At 52.0% G+C, this 17,703-nt stretch overlaps 2 protein-coding genes across 2 annotated transcripts; one reads left to right on the forward strand and one right to left on the reverse strand.

Moving 5' to 3' along the window:
* The first annotated feature begins 8,006 nt into the window (after positions 1 to 8,006).
* LOC112885243 (GDSL esterase/lipase At5g45670-like) lies at positions 8,007 to 9,875 on the forward strand. Its single transcript, XM_025950890.1, has 3 exons — positions 8,007 to 8,253; positions 8,396 to 8,520; positions 8,650 to 9,875. Exons 1-3 carry the CDS (start codon positions 8,007 to 8,009, stop codon positions 9,370 to 9,372), a joined length of 1,095 nt encoding a protein of 364 aa, XP_025806675.1. The 3' UTR covers positions 9,373 to 9,875.
* Positions 9,876 to 10,133: 258 nt separating this feature from the next.
* LOC112885244 lies at positions 10,134 to 14,658 on the reverse strand. Its single transcript, XM_025950891.1, has 3 exons — positions 14,627 to 14,658; positions 14,113 to 14,533; positions 10,134 to 13,113 (listed from the first exon to the last, which is right to left on the reverse strand). Exons 1-3 carry the CDS (start codon positions 14,656 to 14,658, stop codon positions 10,327 to 10,329), a joined length of 3,240 nt encoding a protein of 1,079 aa, XP_025806676.1. The 3' UTR covers positions 10,134 to 10,326.
* Between the last annotated feature and the right edge of the window lie 3,045 nt (positions 14,659 to 17,703).

Raw genomic sequence — 17,703 nt, forward strand, 5'->3', positions numbered from 1 at the left:
GTAGCATTCGATCCATAACTAAATGTCCACTAAGCATCGCTACACATATGCCAGTAACATCGTTAGTGACATTAAGTCAGTCAAAATTATCAAGTTATCAAAAATAATTCAAATACAAACCTTGAAATTTATGTTCTCTCAAAATATTTTAAATCTTTCACGGATTCCCTTCAACCCCGTACCTCTGGCTAGGCGAAAGCACCAGCAATAAAGAGCACACAGGCAAAAGCCCACGGGTTTCTCACAGCTTCCCCGGGGGGCGGCGATCGACCGGCCCGACCGGCGGGCCCACTCCGCATGATGCCATCGCTTCGCTCTCCTTCCCTCCCCGGGCGTGACGTCACGCGGCGCCACACGGGCGCGCGCAACCGGAAAGCGCCGCACCCAGCTCGCATGTGCCCTGCAATCTACGGAGGAACCAAATCCTCCTCGGGAGCCGCGCCGGCCCCCCACCGCCCCCACCTGCCAGGCCATCCGGGCCCACGCCACTGTCATGCACCCAGCCGCGCCGCCCCCGCCCAGCAGCATGCTTTTCTCTCCGGTCGATCTCGCGAGATCTTACCCGCCGGCCGCGAGCACACGCCCACGCCTGCGCGCGCGGCCGCAGCGGGCACGGCTTTCCCTGCGCCCTCGCAGTCGCAGGCGAGGCAGCGCACGCTAGCATACAAGCCGCGGCATGCCATGCCCCAGCAGCGGGCGATCGAACCGGCCGGCCGGTTGTCACAGCGGCGAGATCTCCTCGCGATCGAATCTAGCGCGCTCCTTTTCTGGGGGCCTCGGCCAACTTGCAAAAGGAAACGAGGGTGGTGTGTCGTCGCAGCTGCCGGTACACCTCACGTTCAGTGTAGCCCTTCTTTTCTCCTGCCTGCACGTACTGCCTCTTTAGATTATCGTCTTCGATCGATCTAGTAGCTTTTTCCGCGAGGAGGCTTCGTTTTCTTTTTTTTTCACCTTCAGAAAGTTTTGTGCCACAGAGATTTGTTTTTTGGGGAACGCGTCATTGTTAGGAATCGAACACGTGATCTCGGACAGTGCGCACTGCACAGAGGTGTATGTGCATGGTGTATGGCTGGAGGGGCGTGTGGTTTGGTGGTCTGGTGGTGTCAGCCCGCCGGCCATGCAAGTTGTTCGGGGGGCAGTGGGCCAACGGCGCCGCGCCACGTACCGCGTGCGGCGACGTGCGTGGCAGATGACCGATGTGCCGGACATGATGGGCGTAGCTAGCTAGCTAGATCGCGGGATCGGCCGCTCGAACGATCTGTCGGGGGATTTATTTCTAGGGCGGGCTCCGTTTGTCCCGGCTCGCTCCTCGCGGTGGAATGGAAATGAGTAGAGCCAGCGACCGCGTCCGCACGCAAACGTGTGGCTGCGTCCCAGGGAATGTGGCGCGGCCTCGGCTCCGGAACCGCGAGGCGATGGCGACGGCGACGGCGACGGCGGCGGCTTTGACGTCCGGAAAGGCCTCGTGCGACCCAGCGCGCGAGCACTGCCTGGCGCGGCGGCGCCGCGTGTGGCTGGGTGGCAAGCGAGCGCGCGCTGCGCGTCTCACTGGCACGGCTAGCTGACCGGCCGGCACTGTCCTCCGGGAAATATAGCGTAGCCGTCGTGTGGTCTCCGGGCTGTCGGGCGGCAGGTCACGTTGCTGCTAGGCGCCGCCCGGGCTACAGCTTTGCTCGCCAGCAGGCGGGGGAGACTGGCAGAGTGGCAGTGGGAGGGAAATCGCCCGGCCCGAGAGGGAGAGAGGTGCAGGACTGCAGGAGCACGTGGTGGCCGTGGGTCTACGACGTACGCGTCGGTCGGTGGAAGGAAGGAAGGAAGTCGCGCGTGGGCCTGCAGTCCACTGAACAAAAGGAAACGATTAGTGGGTACGGAATTACGTATGGGCCACATTTCATGGGCTCGACATCAATCTCTCTCTCACTCTCTCTCTCTCTCTCTTGACGTATCCGGAAGCCACCACATAGGAAACGTGCGTAATGCGGATCGTGCCAAATATTTTGTTCGGATCTGCTTGGATCGTGTCTTCCATTCTCTCTCCCACCTTTGGGCGGCTGGGATTCTTTTTGTTTATATCTTTATAAAGATGATTTGTTTCTGAGAGAGCATCGTGAATGGACCGTGTGACCGTCGTGGTGAAAGTGACGGAGTCCACCTGATGGTGCGGAGGCCTAGTAGCAATAAATTAGCGAACAAGGCCGGACAGCCTATCAATTGAAAAACGGATCATTGGGCTTCTCGAGATAGACTCGGTGGACTGGGCCAGACAGCCCAGGCATGGAACAAACTCGAGCTGCCCCGTGACCGGAATTCCTGTACATCTTCCGGAAGATTTGAGTCTAGACATCTTCCACTATTTGTTCGGGCTGCCTTATATCAACGAGTGAGACTGCGAGAGTGATCCGAACCGGAAAGCTCCTTGCGGAGCAGGCGCACCGCTGCATGGGTGGAGGGACAGGTGTCGCCATAGGAGAGGAGGGAGGCGGATGGGATGCTAAACAAACTTCAAATTTTAAAGGATCTTTTCTCTCGAACCATGCACCCAATTTGAAATCCGTTTGAATCATAGTATTCTTTGGAATTAATGCAACAATATGAGATCCAATATGTTATTTCAATTTTTTTATTTTAACATTTCAATATTTCAAAATATACCATTCAACATTTGTAATATACTTTTCCATTTTTTAAAAAATGTTGAATTTATCTTTTATGTGTTGAATTCATTTATTTTAAAAATATGGATTTAGTTTGACAAAATGCCGAATATAATATTATAAACCTCAGGGTAGAAAAAACGAAACGAAACATAGGTATGTTTGGAGAAGTTAAAAGTTAAATGCTAAATTTTAGCATATATTAATATTTATGTACTTTAACCTATTAGTATTTTATTAATATTTCTGTTTAAATAAGCTAGTGCTAAAGTTTAGCACTTCAACCTATTAACATCTGCAGCCAAACGGGGTCTAAAACGCAAAGCTCCATAGCTTTCTGCGGGTCCCTTTGGTTGGGCGTTGTGCGGCCGATTCGCGTCTAGAACGCGAAAATCCGAACCAAACGGATTGCACAGGCGCAATGATTTTCGTAACGCACCCGCGTTCGCTAGTTGACAGCGAGAATCGCCCCAGACCCCGATTTCACTGCGTTTCGGGTGAAATTACCCGCGATGCCACCGCCTATGTGCGTACCGGTTCGCGTTTCTTTCTTCCCGAGCTCGTTCCCGTGCCTCAGCGCAGCTAGGGTTCCCCGCCGCCCCGCCCCCCCTGCCCCGCCGCCCCGACCCCCATGCTCCGCCGCCCCGGCCTCTCCCCGCTCGCCCCGCCCCCCTGCCCCGCCGCCCCGGCCTCTCCCCGGTCGCCCCGCCCCGCGCCCCCTGCCCCGCCGCCCCGCCCCCTCTGCCCCGCCGCCCCGACCCCCCTGCCCCGCCGCCCCGGCCTCTCCCCGCTCGCCGAGCGTCTCCAGCGACACCAATCGGGAAGCTCGTCTTCGCAAGGTAATCGATTCTGTGGCTGTCTCGGTACATTTGTATGAGATCCGGCCCGCTCGGCTCGATCGTGCTCCCCTGATGCGTGAGATTTGAAGGTAGGTGCATCCTTCCTCGTTCGTTCTAGCGCGTGTCGTGATTGCCTCGTAATCGAAAGCTTGTGGATGCTTGTTTTTTTTTCATGGCCTTGTCTAGTGGTGCCATGTAAATTCTCTGTATTTCGGGTGTTTGCGTTGCTTCCGATTGGAATAAGTTGCGTATGCGACTCCTTCCAGAGGGGTGATTTTGTTCTGCGTTGTTGTATATGTGCAGAAACATAGGTTGGTTGGGCGGCTTTGTAGTTTTGGTACTTCTGTAAGCATTGATTTGGATTGTTTGCGAAGCTACAGAACTCTATAGAATCCTGCTGCCCTTGGATTTTGATGCTAAAATCAACTTTTCTGATTTGTGGGTGATATGGTTGGGGGACCGCTAGTTTTGTTGAATTGTGCTTGGCATTGTAGTTCATATTCTGCTATTATCCCCATAATTAGCTGGCTTGTAGTCGTGCCTCCATGGCCTGACAGTGCTTGTTGGATTCTGTCCTTCGAGTGTGTACATTCCGTCCATTAATGTTTGTTTGCTTGGCTCAAGGATAACTGAATAAGCAGTTCTCTGGGTGGTTTGGTGGATGCTGATTGTTTATCAAAATCAAATCATGGCACATTGCAGCTAAAGCATAGTAACCAGTGAGTTGACTGGGTATGGTGAGGGGCGGCTTTTCCTGTGGATGAGTTTTTGTAGATGTCCAACCTGTACCAGGTGGCTCTGGAAAAATGGTGTGGGAGTGTCCACTTTCAAATGTCTTGAGCTTACTTACGACTCACATTTTTGTGGGCCTACTTTTGAGCTAACCTCATTAGTTGACATCAGAATTGATGTGATGATTGTATTATGGCATGACTCCAATCTATAGATGTTTAAGGCCCCGTTTGGATTAGATTTTGGATTTTGACAATCCAGGATTATGAATGGATTTACCTTTGTGGTTGCTAGTTGGCCAGGATCTGCACATGATACTAGAATTCTCAATCATGCTTTGACAAACTTTGGTCATCGATTTCCAAAGCCACCTGCAGGTATTGATGCTAGTTTCATATGCATTTTAGATTTTTTATATGTCTAGTATATACTAACATGTTGTTTATCAATTTTATAGGCAAGTATAATCTAGTGAATTCCGGTTATCCGAACCGTACCGGATACCTAGCTCCATACAAAGGTAGCACGTACCATCTTCCGGAGTTTCATCTTCGTAGGCATCGTGCACCACAAGGGAAGTATGAGATGTTCAATTACTTACATTCATCACTCCGTAATGTCATTGAGCGTGCATTTGGTGTCCTTAAACAAAAGTGGCGCATATTGAAAAAATTACCAAGTTTCTCACCTGAAATACAAGCGCAGATCATTATCGCTTGCATGGCATTGCACAATTTCATTCGTGATAGTGCACTAAGAGATGATGATTTTGAGAAATGTGATGAAAATGAAGACTACATGCCTGTGGATGAGGACGAGGATGGTAATGAAGGGCAACAAGTAGTTCAAGTTCAAGATGATGATGTTGTTCTTGAGGAGGAGAATGAGATTTCCATGAATACCATTCGTGACAACATAGCGAATGCTTTGGTTATATAATCATGATTGTAGTCCACTTTGTATCTTTCATGTGAAACTGCGTGAACTAATTAATTATATTGTCAACTATCTATATTTTATATTAACTATATAATAGCATTCTCTAATTGAACTAATTATATGGGTACATTTATTTTATTAACTATTTTTAAAATATATTATTAAATATACCTTATTTTAATTAATAAGAATATATATTAATACTTCACTGCTAATGAATACATATGAACATTAAAACTAAACTCAGGGACATAATAGGGGTATAACAGACAATTGTACCAAAAATCCACAGCTGGCAGCAGTTTCAGCTAAACGCCTTTCAGCTTTCCCATAGCCGACAGCTCACAGCTGATTTTCCACAGCTAACAGCAGAAATCAGATTCTCAGGACTCCACAGCTCAACCAAACGGACCCTGGGTTTGCACGCATGCGCTTCTCCTGCTGTTATCTGATGGGCCGTGTGCTGCTGGGCTTCGTGGGCTGTGCGATGCCTTGAGTTTCCATCTCATGGAAGATACATAGGAGCCCTGTGACGGCCCCCTGTCTGCATTTGCAGTTGTGCACTTGTGCTCGTGTGCACAGCAGCTCCTTCCTGCTCCCCAGAGGAAAACAGAAAACTACCGCTCCCACCGCTTCAAATTACACGCTCATCATTTTGCTGCGACGAACTATCAACCAGGCTAATAATTCTTCGTACACAACTAGAGAAACGACCTTTCGTCACATAAAGTTAGTACCGGTCATTTTTTTTCCGGTACCAAAGATAGTGTAAAGCTATTTTTAGTACTGTCTCTAAGCTTTCGAAACCATTTTCGAAATCATTTCAGTACTGAACCAAAACACCAACCGGTACTAAATATCATCTTTTAAATATCACCTTTTACTACTGGGTGGTATTTTAGCCTACTACTAAACGATCCTCCACGAATTATTTAAAAAAAAAGCATCTTCTACAATTGAGTGATGGGTAGGTGGGATAGTAAGCTACGCATGAGGTTGTGGGTTCGAATTCTCGCGGCCACACCCGTGCATTTATGCGTGAAAAATTCACATGACTTGTGAGGTAGGGTGACTTGTGATGCGTGTGTGGACCTCCCGGGGGTGATCGATTTTTTTCATCTTTTTTAGGTGGCACGTTTAGAACCGGACGCTCTAGACAGTACCAGCTGCTGTAGTCGATACTAACCGCACCATTAGACCGGTAATATAAGCATTCTATAAGACTGTGGTACCACCACCTCTTCAGATGGCACGTCGGTGCCGGTGCACACCATCATCACCTTATCACCAGAAGGACCCATCGGTGTACTGACTACTACCGAGTTTGGAGGCCACACGGCCTGCTGGCTGTCAATCGGGATGGACTAGCTCCCATTGCCGTCGGTTACTCGGGCATCGAACCCTGTCGAGCGTTACTCCTTGCCCGTCAAGCCCCGGCCTCGCCATCACTCCGCTGCAGTGGAAACGAACGAGGGAGGCGATCTCTCTACAAGGGCGGCGCATTGAATTCCCGCTGCTGTGCATCAGCTAATGGCAGGTCAGAACACAGAACCTGTCAACCTGACGTGGGGAACGAAGCGGGAAGCTAGCTCTACGGGCTAGGGGCCAGCTAGGGTGGGGAGCTCGATCGCCGGCCGGGAGCGTCGTCGCCGTGCCCACGCGGCGGTGGCGGCCAGATTCGGCAACCGCAGCGCATGTGCAGTGTCCTGGACGCCGGCGTGCGTACGTCGATCCCGGCCATGGCAGCGGGGGTTTCCTTGCCAGATCGACGAGACGAACGATCGGTCCCGTCCCCTCCCGTTTCGTCGCGCCACCTTTTTCCAGAGCTCCCGAGCGCCGCGTTCACAGTCTGTCTGTCGGCCGGGCCGGAAGCCCACGCGATTGCATGCCGGCGCCGATGATTGATGTCTGAGGAGGCTAGCTAGGCCCGGACACGCGTGTGTGTGTGGGAGATGGATCGGTCGATCCCCGCGGGTAAGATCGCGGGACGAAATGTCGGCGAGTTAATAGCGGTGAAACCTGGCTGGACCGACGAGCGACCTCGGCACCGAGCAGCATTCAGGTCTCAGGAGTTCTGGCGGTGTGTGCGCCGCGTTACTGTGGTAAAGTGCCGTCAAGTTCAGTTGAACTGAAAAGGGGGCCTGTACGGCTGTACCTGGGCTGGGCCGGGCTCAGCTCCTCCATGCCTGTACGCAAGGGGGTACCGGACGTCCTGCTGCCGTCCCCGCTGTCCGATCGGGGATGTACTGCACAGCTGTTGGTACAGCTACGCGCCGTACGGCACGCAGTACCGTCCGCCATCGACTGCCCGTACACTACGGCCCAGTAATTTGCCAGTGGGGTTCAACCGGTCACGGTACGGCGTCAAAATCTCGGTGTAACTTGAAACCGCCACCTGCATTGCTTCGGCATCTCCTTCTGATCTGATCTTCAGTGTGAAGTGTGAATTCAGCGAGAGCAAGCTCCTGTGCTGGAGACTCGAGTGCGCTTCACACTGGCTAACCCGGCCGGCCCAATGCCACCCAGTCCGCCCGTGTGCGCACAACCGCGCGGAAATAAATGCGGGCCCACAGCCCGGACCTAACGAGGGACTTGAAAAGGCCCAGCTAATCTCCACCCTGTCCAATCACACAAATCCGGGACCACTGGGGGCAAATGAAAAACGATCGAATTTCCTCGAAAATAACAATTGTAATTGATGGCATGCAGGATCCGGGTGGTGGTATAAAGCCGGCGTGCCTCGCGGCTTTGCGATGCGTCGCCGTCGATCGATCTCGTCGCGAATCCAACCAGCTGCTGCCAAGCTCGCGCTGCCGCCTACCACAGTTCAGTGAGGAGAGGAATGGGGCGGCGCGCGTGGCAGATGGCCGCGGCGGCAATCCTGGCCGTGCTCGGCGCGGCGGCGCGGCCGGCCGGGGCGGCGCCGCAGGTGCCGTGCTACTTCATCTTCGGGGACTCGCTGGTGGACAACGGCAACAACAACTTCATCGTGTCGATGGCGCGGGCCAACTACCCGCCCTACGGGATCGACTTCGCCGGCGGGCCCTCCGGCCGCTTCAGCAACGGGCTCACCACCGTCGACGTCCTCGGTAAGCAGCGCTAGGCTGGGCGCACCATGTGTTCTCGTGGCTGGCAGCAACCGTGCTCCGATCCGTAGCTAACTAGTGACGGGTAGTACGCCCATCAAGTACTTGCTTATTTACTCTTCGCGTCCCCGCCCGGCCCGTGCAGCCAAGCTTCTGGGCTTCGACGATTACATCCCCCCGTTCGCCGGTGCAAGCAGCCAGCAGCTCCTCACCGGCGTCAACTTCGCCTCCGCCGCCGCCGGCATCCGGGAGGAGACCGGCCAGCAGCTGGTATAAATACGCACGGCATCGCTAAGCTTCAGATAGATTCTTACCGCGTGCGTGCGTGCGTGCGTACGCATGCATTGTTCCCGATCGAGCGTGAACTGACGAGAAATAAAAAAAATGGAACGCAAACAGGGCGGTCGGATCAGCTTCAGCGGGCAGGTGCAGAACTACCAGTCGGCGGTGCAGGAGCTGGTGAGCATCCTGGGCGACGAGGACTCGGCGGCGACGCACCTGAGCCGGTGCATCTTCACGGTGGGCATGGGCAGCAACGACTACCTGAACAACTACTTCATGCCGGCCTTCTACAGCACGGGCAGCCGCTACACCCCGGAGCAGTACGCCGACACGCTGGCCGCCGACTACGCGCGGCTTCTGCAGGCCATGTACAGCTACGGCGCCCGGAAGGTGGCGCTGATCGGCGTGGGGCAGGTCGGGTGCAGCCCCAACGAGCTGGCGCAGCGGAGCCCCAGCGGCGTCGCCTGCGTCGAGGAGATCAACGCCGCCGTCCGGATCTTCAACCGGCGGCTCGTCGGCCTCGTCGACCGCTTCAACGCGCTCCCCGGCGCGCACTTCACCTACGTCAACGTGTACGGCATCTTCGAGGACATCCTCCGCACCCCCGGCGCGCACGGGCTCCGGGTCACCAACGCCGGGTGCTGCGGGGTGGGCAGGAACAACGGGCAGGTGACGTGCCTCCCGTTCCAGATGCCCTGCGCCAACCGCCACGAGTACCTCTTCTGGGACGCCTTCCACCCGACGGAGGCGGCCAACGTCCTCGTCGGCCAGAGGACCTACAGCGCCAGGCTCGCCTCCGACGTCCACCCCGTCGACATCCGGACACTCGCAAGGCTCTAGAGCTGCGGGGCGGCCGCGTCAGCAGAGCGTATCATAGGCTTCGGTTTCTTGGACCTGTGAATTGTGTGTGACAGATATACCATCGTGTGGGCGTGACCCAAAAGGGTTCTTCTTGGGTGCACAACATATAGGCGATACTGAGTCTGAACTGCAATTTTATGGCATCATTTTCAAAGTGTGTAACTAAGCAGCAGCTTGGCATCTTGCCATTTTGGAAACCATGTACGGTTTGGAGTAAGCATCAGTTGTACTTGGCTACTTGCATCATTGGGAACGAACGTTCACAAGCCCGCGGGCAGCATTCACTTGGGGAAATTTCGAGACCGGCTCGTGACGCGCGAAAACGACAGCGCGACAGCTCGACATGTGCCCGGGACACGGCTGTACTGTACCGGCAAGAAGCTCGTGCGATCGTGCGAGGCGCGTCCACGGGCGGCATGGCCGCCGCCTTGGCGGGTTGGGGTTGGGCCGTCGCCTCGACGGACAGGCCCCTGCAGATCCGCCTCACCGCCGGTACGTGCCGCTCCGACCTCCGATCCGCCGCCGCCGAGACCGCTCCGTCCCCAGAGGCCCTCCTCCCTCCGCAACGGCCACCGGCGCCCCCGTTGCGGCGGCACCCGGCACGACCAGGGACGTGACCGGGCAGCTCAGTACGATGATGCCATGCCACAGAGCACAGATTATTGCTCTGCTGCAAGAGCATGCTGGAGAAGGTTCGCTTTTGGTTCGGCAAAAAGTGAAGCAAAACTCAAGGGTTGCACTTTGCAGCAACACGGCAATGCTTCACGAAAATGGCCCTCACGCCAAACCAGCAGCTTCCAACCAAGATCACTGAATGTTCAGGTCTGGGCAGAGTATGAACGAAGTCGCCTGCCTCGTGGCATGCCACCCCCAAATTTATACAGGTACTTCACTTACAGCCAAGACCCATTAGAACTTCTGGGCGCCTCGCGTCTAGGACGACGTACCTAGTGTACAAGCGTCCTTCTCCGGGGCCAGTAATGGTGTGACTGGATGCACAGGCCAGGGACTTTCTTGGTACACGCCGCCCGCACTCGGCTGCACTACATGCTTCGCTCCAGGTTTCAGCTTCAGAGGCCTGTGCGCATTGGCAGGAGATGACCATGTGGCATGTAATTCTCTGTTTCCAAGTCGGAGATCTGCTTCAGGGTCGTCGCCGGCACAGATAGGCGCGTCTCGGGCTTGTGAATCTGTTCTGTATCCACGGAACTCCAAACCCTTTCCTGGGAATGATAACATGTTTAGCTCCTTCACAGCAGCTGTGCAAGGTTTCTTTGGCAATGTCAGGAACACGTCATCCTTTTCTGCAGGTCTCTTAAATTTACTCCTGGTATCTTCCAATCCCTCAGGATTTGATCCCATCATAGTCCATCTCATGCTCTGGTCCTCAAATATCCCATTGCCAGGAGCACGAGGATTGCTCACTGGATAGGGAACTGGAACTGGTGGGCGAAAGGTGGTAATAGATCCATGAGGCGGTGCATAATCAGCGTTGCAAGCTTGGGAAGGAATGACCGAAGGGGGCAATGGTCGGAGGGAGGTGAATTTTGTTCGAGTTGCCAAACCAGTAGCATTCTGAACAGGATAACTTGACGCAAACGATGATACTGGGCGCCTCTGTGTCATTCTGTTAAACTGTTGAGGAAGATAACTAGGCACCTGTCTTTGTTCCATGAAGTCTCTGACGTCGTTCCTTCTATTTAAAGATGACTCCGGTGCAAGAGTCTGAGTGTGCCTGCGGTGCATAGAACCAGATAGCGTGTCTTCAGCGTTACTCTGAACTTGCTTTGCCATAACTGGCTGACGATGTCCTATCTCACTTTCATTGCACCAGCCCCCTGAACGAGCATACCGATTATTTGCTGTTACTAGTTCAGGTTGCTGGTTGTAACTATTTGTTCTGAAACTACTAGTATCAAGCACAAAACTTGGTACAGCTGCTGGAACAAAAGAAAAATGTGATGGGTTTCCAGTGGACTGTCTCTCTCCATCTGAAATCCTACATGCAGAAGGGGGATCGACCGCTCCTCCATGGAACAGTTGTGGAAAAAAGTTAAGCCGTGTTCCCTGAAAGAACTGATCTTCAGCTCGGGTTTTTTTACTGGAACGTGGAGTTTCGTTATCCAGATCTCTACATTGTATGGCGCTAGTTCCAAGTGTAACTGTTTTCCCCATAAGGCGCATTGTTGTTTCAGCATTGTGTTGGGTGTTCTGTCCACTGTTCTGGCTTAGCCAAAGGCTTTGCATCCCATGTAGCCGCTGCTGTGTATTATGATGCATTATGCATCCAGAGCAAAAACATTCCACCGAAAGCTCCTGTTGGTTGGTGCATGGATACTTGTTGCTGGGAATTCTATAGTAATGAATTTTTGCTCTTTCAGAACTTGGCAACTGTCTGAAATCCAACCCATACGCTGTTGAGGCTGCCGGAGTAAAACGAGTATCTGCATGAAACACAGACTGATCTACTGAATAAATTTGTCGAGCATGATGGTTGGGTCTCAGATCGTCATGATCGATGCCAGTACTAGGAGTGAAAACGGTTGGGATAGCTGAGGGACCCAAAGAACTCTCCCCCATGTACTGCCTCTTAAAAATGTCAACAGAATTAGGGGTGCCACCAGGATGAACCTTAACGAATTCACCTCGTGAATTAATAGGAAGGCCAAGATAGTCATCACCAAAGTGCATGTTCCTGCCTGCTGATACACAATCCTTGCCTTGTCCACCTGCTGGTTTATGTGATCCTATTGAAGAGCTTATGCTTCTCATCACGTCTTTACCAGATCTAAGAAGCTCAGGATGAACTGTGCCCAAGTGATAATTAGCAACCGACCTCTCCTGCAATGTGCTTCTGCTCTTTTCACGTAAACAAGAACTGGAAGGTTGTGACTCTGGACTCCTATCACCTGATATCGCCTTGGCTGTCAAACTAGCAGGAGCGTATGATGCTTGTGATACCATATGGTTTCGTTCTCCAAGACACTCAACATCAGAACTTAAGCCATCATCGCTGTCTAGATGAGAGTTCACACCGTTGAAGTTTTGAAAGGGCACCTTACGGGATAAGCATGCCAAACTAATGGAGTTCAGACAATTACTGCTGTTAGAAGTTTCAATGCAGTGATTCAGATCCACTGAAGTGCCCAATATAGTCCTATCTTTCGGTTTGGTGAGTGGGACAGCATGGTGAACACCAGCTGATACTACATTTTCAGATAAAGAGCTGGTATTCTCCACAGCACCTGATATAGCATCTGCTTGTTGACAGACCAACTGTGGCTTATCTGTATTGCGGTGATCATGACCTTCCCGAGTGGATCGCTGGGATGTCTGTACTGATTGTCGTTGCTCTGTGTTAACTTCAGGCAGATGGGCAGTCCATCTGAATACCTCAGTGCCATCAGAAAAGGTAACATGCTTTGATTTGTAAGAACTCGAGTTACACCTAATATCTGTGTTATCCAGTACTGTGCTGAACCCTGCTTTTGACTGCTTCTTACAAATGCTTTGAGCTTGAATACTGTTTGTTATATCCTTTTTGTGTCTTTCCAAAACTGACTTTCTGTTTCCCTTCTTACTTTTTCTGCCCAGTAAAACCGAAACCTCTTGACTTCCCTTTTTCTTGCTAAGAGAATTCTTGGGCTTCTTCTTTCTTATGGAATGTTGAAACAACTGATAAACGCTAATTGAGGTAGCTTTTACTCCACTGCTTTTCTCCTGAAAATGAGAAAAAACACATGTATCACATCTCTTGAAGTATACGAGAAACATTAACTAGACAATTTCTAGTCCATAGTGTATTTCTAGGTATCATTTAGACCTATCAAGAAAGTGGAGGCTTCTATTACTTTCACCGTTCTATACAGTATATAGCCACATTACTCGGGAACATTAGAGGTATTGTGTCGACTGTGAGTATTCCCAGTCAGTCAACCAAACTATGTCAGCACTTTGCAAAATCTTATGCATGCACAAGTGTATCTATAACATTCAGCAGGCATGAATAAAGCATAGGAAATATAGCTTTGAATAAAACAGTCTAACTCAAACCACAGGAAAATCAATGATGAAGGGTGATAATACACATGAGACCAGTAGACACCACAGGTGAAGACTAAAGGGAAAACAAGACAAGTAACCAGAAATTCCAAGTGCAGCTAGAAGGTGCTGGGAAAATTTTCTCACACCTAAGCTGCTTACAACAAAAAACCGGAAACAGCCAACAGTTGTAGTTTCAGTTACATCTGATTGCTATACATCCACAAATTATACCCTTGCAATAGTTGTTATGTTATTTGATCTACCTACTATCTAATGAAGATAAAGCACACACCTACATTTTGGCTGGTCAGCAGCAATTCACCAAAAGCAGGAATGGATGAAAACAAGAGTAGAAAAAAAGGAAGAATAGTTTCAAAGAGAAAATCCACTTCAAACCCATAAGTTTTGGCAGTGAAACCTCAGTAAGAGCTTCTCATCAAGTGATTAATGGCGGACCCATTTTCTACTGTCTGCGCAATTACTCTTCTAGTAGCCACTGCATATAACTAACTGTCCAGAACCCCACTAGTAGCATACTATGAACTCTCAAGGAGCTGGCAAGCTGTCCATCGTCAGCTGAACAATAAGATCCGCTTCGAATGATAAGCGACAAGCATTCTATTGTGCCCGGGTCGGGACCCAAGAAATGCAAAGCAAATCGATGCAATGTGCTACCTTTTCTCTCACATCGATCCCGGTTGGGGGCGCCTTCTTCTTCTTCTTCTTGCTCCCATTGCTCGCCTTAACCCTGACAGCAAGCATCACCTTATCCTTCCCGCTCCCCTTCCCGTCTAGCTTCCTCTTGGCGGCCTTCCCCTTCCCGCACCCCTGGCCCCGTGCCACCCTCGGCACGGCGGCGAAGAGCTCGGCGACGGAGCGCTTCCGTCGCTTGGCCGCCATCCTCCTCTCCACCTCCCCCTCCTCGTCCTCCACCGCCGCCGCCGCCACGTCCTCCCACCACCTGAACCGCCGCACCTTCACCGGCGGCAGCGCCCCCGCGCCCCCGCGGAACGGCCAACCCCCGCCCTCCGTCCGCGCCCGCGCCGCGTATTCCCTGCATCCGCCGCAGCGGCGAAACGAAAAACAAGGCAGGAGGTGAGGTCAGGCACGCGCATCAGCAGCAGCAGCAGCGCCGTCATTGGTTGGCGGCGCAATGCGGCTGGGCCACCGGAGCAACGCAACGCAGTACCGGATTGAGAACGGCGCGCCGGCGGCCGCCATCCCGGGAGGCGGGAGGGCGGGCGAGCGCGCGAGGCGAGGGGGTGCCTGGCCTGCTCACTTCGCTTCCCCGTGGGCCGTGGCTCGGTTTCCCGCGTCGCGGCACCGATGGCGACGAGACGACGAGAGAGTTGAGAGTGCGTGTGAGAGAGAGGAAAGCGACGGGAGGAGTGACAGTGACGGAGGCGCGCGGCGTGGGGGCCCTCAGCTCGTGCTGCCCAGGTCTCAGGAGGTTTTCGCCGTGATCCTTTCACTGCTAGAGTGCTGGGGCGCGGAGGCGTCACGCGCTCGATTATTGCGACGGCACAGTGGGCGTTGCGTCAGGCGGGTGGCTGGCCCGCCGCCCGGCCGCCGAGGGCTCGCGTGGGCGAGTGGGCGTGGGGCACCTGCGGCGGACCTGCCGCCGCCTGCCGGGCCGGGTGCCTGGCAAGCGCCGCTGCTTCCGCATGGCTTTACGCCGTGTGGGGGCCGCCGGGCCGGCAGCGGATAGAACCAGGAAGGCATGCTACAAAACACGAGTCGGTGTCGAACGCACGGGAACTTGGCATGCGTCCAAGTGCGAGCGTGCCGCATCCCGCAGGCGCCGGTCTGGGCACGACGAACCGAGAATGCAGGAGGATGCGGCATTCTCATCCCAGACGGATGGGCGACGAGTGCGTGGGAGTCGCAGGCGAGAGATCTGAGAATAGACATGCCTGAGTTACAGATTCAGGAGTTTAATTCCAAGCTATAAGAGACTTTTCAGTTGCTCAAACATACATAATAATGAGCATATGAAATTTTTACTACAACTCAGACATATAATAATTATGCTACCATAAAAATTTCACCATAATTGGACCACAGAAGAAACTGTAGCTATAAATTAATATATATCTAAAATTATAATAATTTTTTATTAAATTATATCATATCATATGTTCACTGCATAGGTTTACTCATGTGCAGTCCAATAAAATTGGAATTTTCATTTTATAACTTCTTCATTTACTATAATTTTTCAAAAATTTAGCCAAAATAAACATAAAAGAAAAGGAGAAAAATCACTGAGAGAAAACAGTCAAGGAGGTTTTGTGTCCGGTATCGTGAGTTCGAGAGGTTATATGTCCGGTATCGTGAGTTCGAGGAGTCCAGACGTACGGTTTCATTGTCCGGTATCGTGAGTTCGAGGAGTCCAGACGTACGGTTTCATTGTCTAGGGATGAAACGCGAGGTTTCTGTCTAACTTCTGTTAGCTAATTATCTTTAAGGCCCAGCAGGCCCAAGTAATATTCTTCTTCTTCTTCTTTCTCGTCCAGCCGTTGTCTTCGGCCGCCCCTCATCCTCCTCCCCAGCTAGCGGCTACCTCGCCGCCCGCCCACCCACCGCCCGCCTACCCATCACTCAGTCACCGGCCTTCAACCCCGCCCTTCTTCTTCCACCACCATTGCCCACCGGATATCCGGTCTCTTTGCCACCGGCCGAACCTTCACCACCGTCGGGCAGCCACCACCGTCAACTCCTTCTCGAAGACCGGAATCCATTGGAGCTCCAAAAATTCAAAATCCTAGCATCCACCGCCTCGCCACGCCAGCGGCGGCCACTCCCCCACCTCCCAACCCTCGCCAGCAACCGCTCCACCCCCTCCTCCTCCCCTAAATTGCAATCCTCCGGCCGGTGCACGCGTGAGCAGCGCGAGATGTAAGACGGTTGGTTGAGACACGGAGGAGGATAAATCTCAAACAGTGGAAGAGTGGAAGAAAATACCTACCAAAAGATATATAGGATCCACGGCAAAAACGGACTCGTCCCAAAAAAAGGTAAAAAGAATTTTTTTCCGAAATGGATAGTGAGCCTGTTTTGTTTGGCCCATGTTGTAAAATCATGCATGATTGGGTTGCCTCCCCGTTGTAGCAGCGCGCTGCTAAGGCCCATGTGCGGCCCAACGTCTAGCCCCTCCTACGCCGCGCCGCCGAACCCCGCGAGCGGCCCACCAACGATGCGTGTGCGCCCTCCCCTGCGCCCAACAACGGACTTTTTTAAAAAAAGTTTTAAAAAATAAAATTCGAAAAAGGGGTGCCGATCGACAGGCGGGAGGTATGGGGCCGGGGACCTCCCGCCCGTCCAGCGGGCGGGAGGGAGGTTCCAAAACTATTTCCAGAGGCCCGTGAGGTAGTGCGGAGGGGCATCTCGCCCGTTGGGCGGGCGGGAGGTCCCCCTGCTATATAAGCCCCCACCTGCCCCTAAATTCCTATTTTATTCAGCAAAAATCAGAAAAAAAAGAAAGAGAGGAGAGGAAGAGAGAAGAGGAAGCGGCGAAGCCCTGTTCACACGTCGGTTTGGAGGTATATTCTCATTCTAGTCATATAATTACTTGGAAATAACTATAATCTAGGAAATATTTCTTAGGATAGTTATGTTTTAAATAGTTTTTAGTATTTTTAATTATTTTTAGTATAATTTATATTCTGAATAGTTTAGAATCTGAAAAATATAATCTGGGAATCGCTGAAACTTAGGGTCGTTGTGTATTAATATGTAGTATAACTAGTTCATTAATGATTGACAGATATGTCTTCTGAGAAGGGTATTTTCAGTATATATTACGGAGAAGGAAATGTGATTTATAGGCCGGATATGGTAGATTTAAGTGAATTCAACTGTGCGGTCAGAGGAATTACCAGACCGCACGAGAGGATATTTGAATTCCTATACAACTGGTTAATGACGGGATTAAGGATTAATCAGGAGACACACACTGTGAGTGTTCAGTGCGTCATAAATCGTACCACTCATGCTTTGATCTGGGAGCTGATGCCACTTGCACGCAACGAGAATTGGTTAACTTATCTGCAAAATACAAGTCATTGGCAATGGCCACTGGTACTCCTTGTCAGTGTGCACCAGAACCCTTTGATAAACATTAAAGCTGCTCCGGGGGATGCAAATGTTGATGAAGAAGTTGAGGAGCCAAACATTAAGGCAGGTGGCACTGCAGCACCTCAATACGTGGCTGATGAGGGGGAGAACATACCCTTTATTGTTGAACAGCTGCAAGACAAAAAACGT

The sequence above is a fragment of the Panicum hallii genome, chromosome 3 (assembly GCF_002211085.1).
Source record: "Panicum hallii strain FIL2 chromosome 3, PHallii_v3.1, whole genome shotgun sequence".
NCBI lineage: Eukaryota > Viridiplantae > Streptophyta > Magnoliopsida > Poales > Poaceae > Panicum > Panicum hallii.

Excerpts from the sequence above, each read along its gene's own strand:
- LOC112885244 (XM_025950891.1), bottom strand. The coding sequence starts at position 14,658 with ATGGCGGCCGCCGGCGCGCCGTTCTCAATCCG. Across the intron at positions 14,534-14,626 it reads GGCGCGCCGTTCTCAATCCG|CCTCCTGCCTTGTTTTTCGT; the intron begins GTACTGCGTTGC and ends TGCCTGACCTCA. Across the intron at positions 13,114-14,112 it reads GGATCGATGTGAGAGAAAAG|GAGAAAAGCAGTGGAGTAAA; the intron begins GTAGCACATTGC and ends TCTCATTTTCAG.
- LOC112885243 (XM_025950890.1), top strand. The coding sequence starts at position 8,007 with ATGGGGCGGCGCGCGTGGCAGATGGCCGCGGCGGCAATCCTGGCCGTG. Across the intron at positions 8,254-8,395 it reads CACCACCGTCGACGTCCTCG|CCAAGCTTCTGGGCTTCGAC; the intron begins GTAAGCAGCGCT and ends CGGCCCGTGCAG. Across the intron at positions 8,521-8,649 it reads AGGAGACCGGCCAGCAGCTG|GGCGGTCGGATCAGCTTCAG; the intron begins GTATAAATACGC and ends GAACGCAAACAG.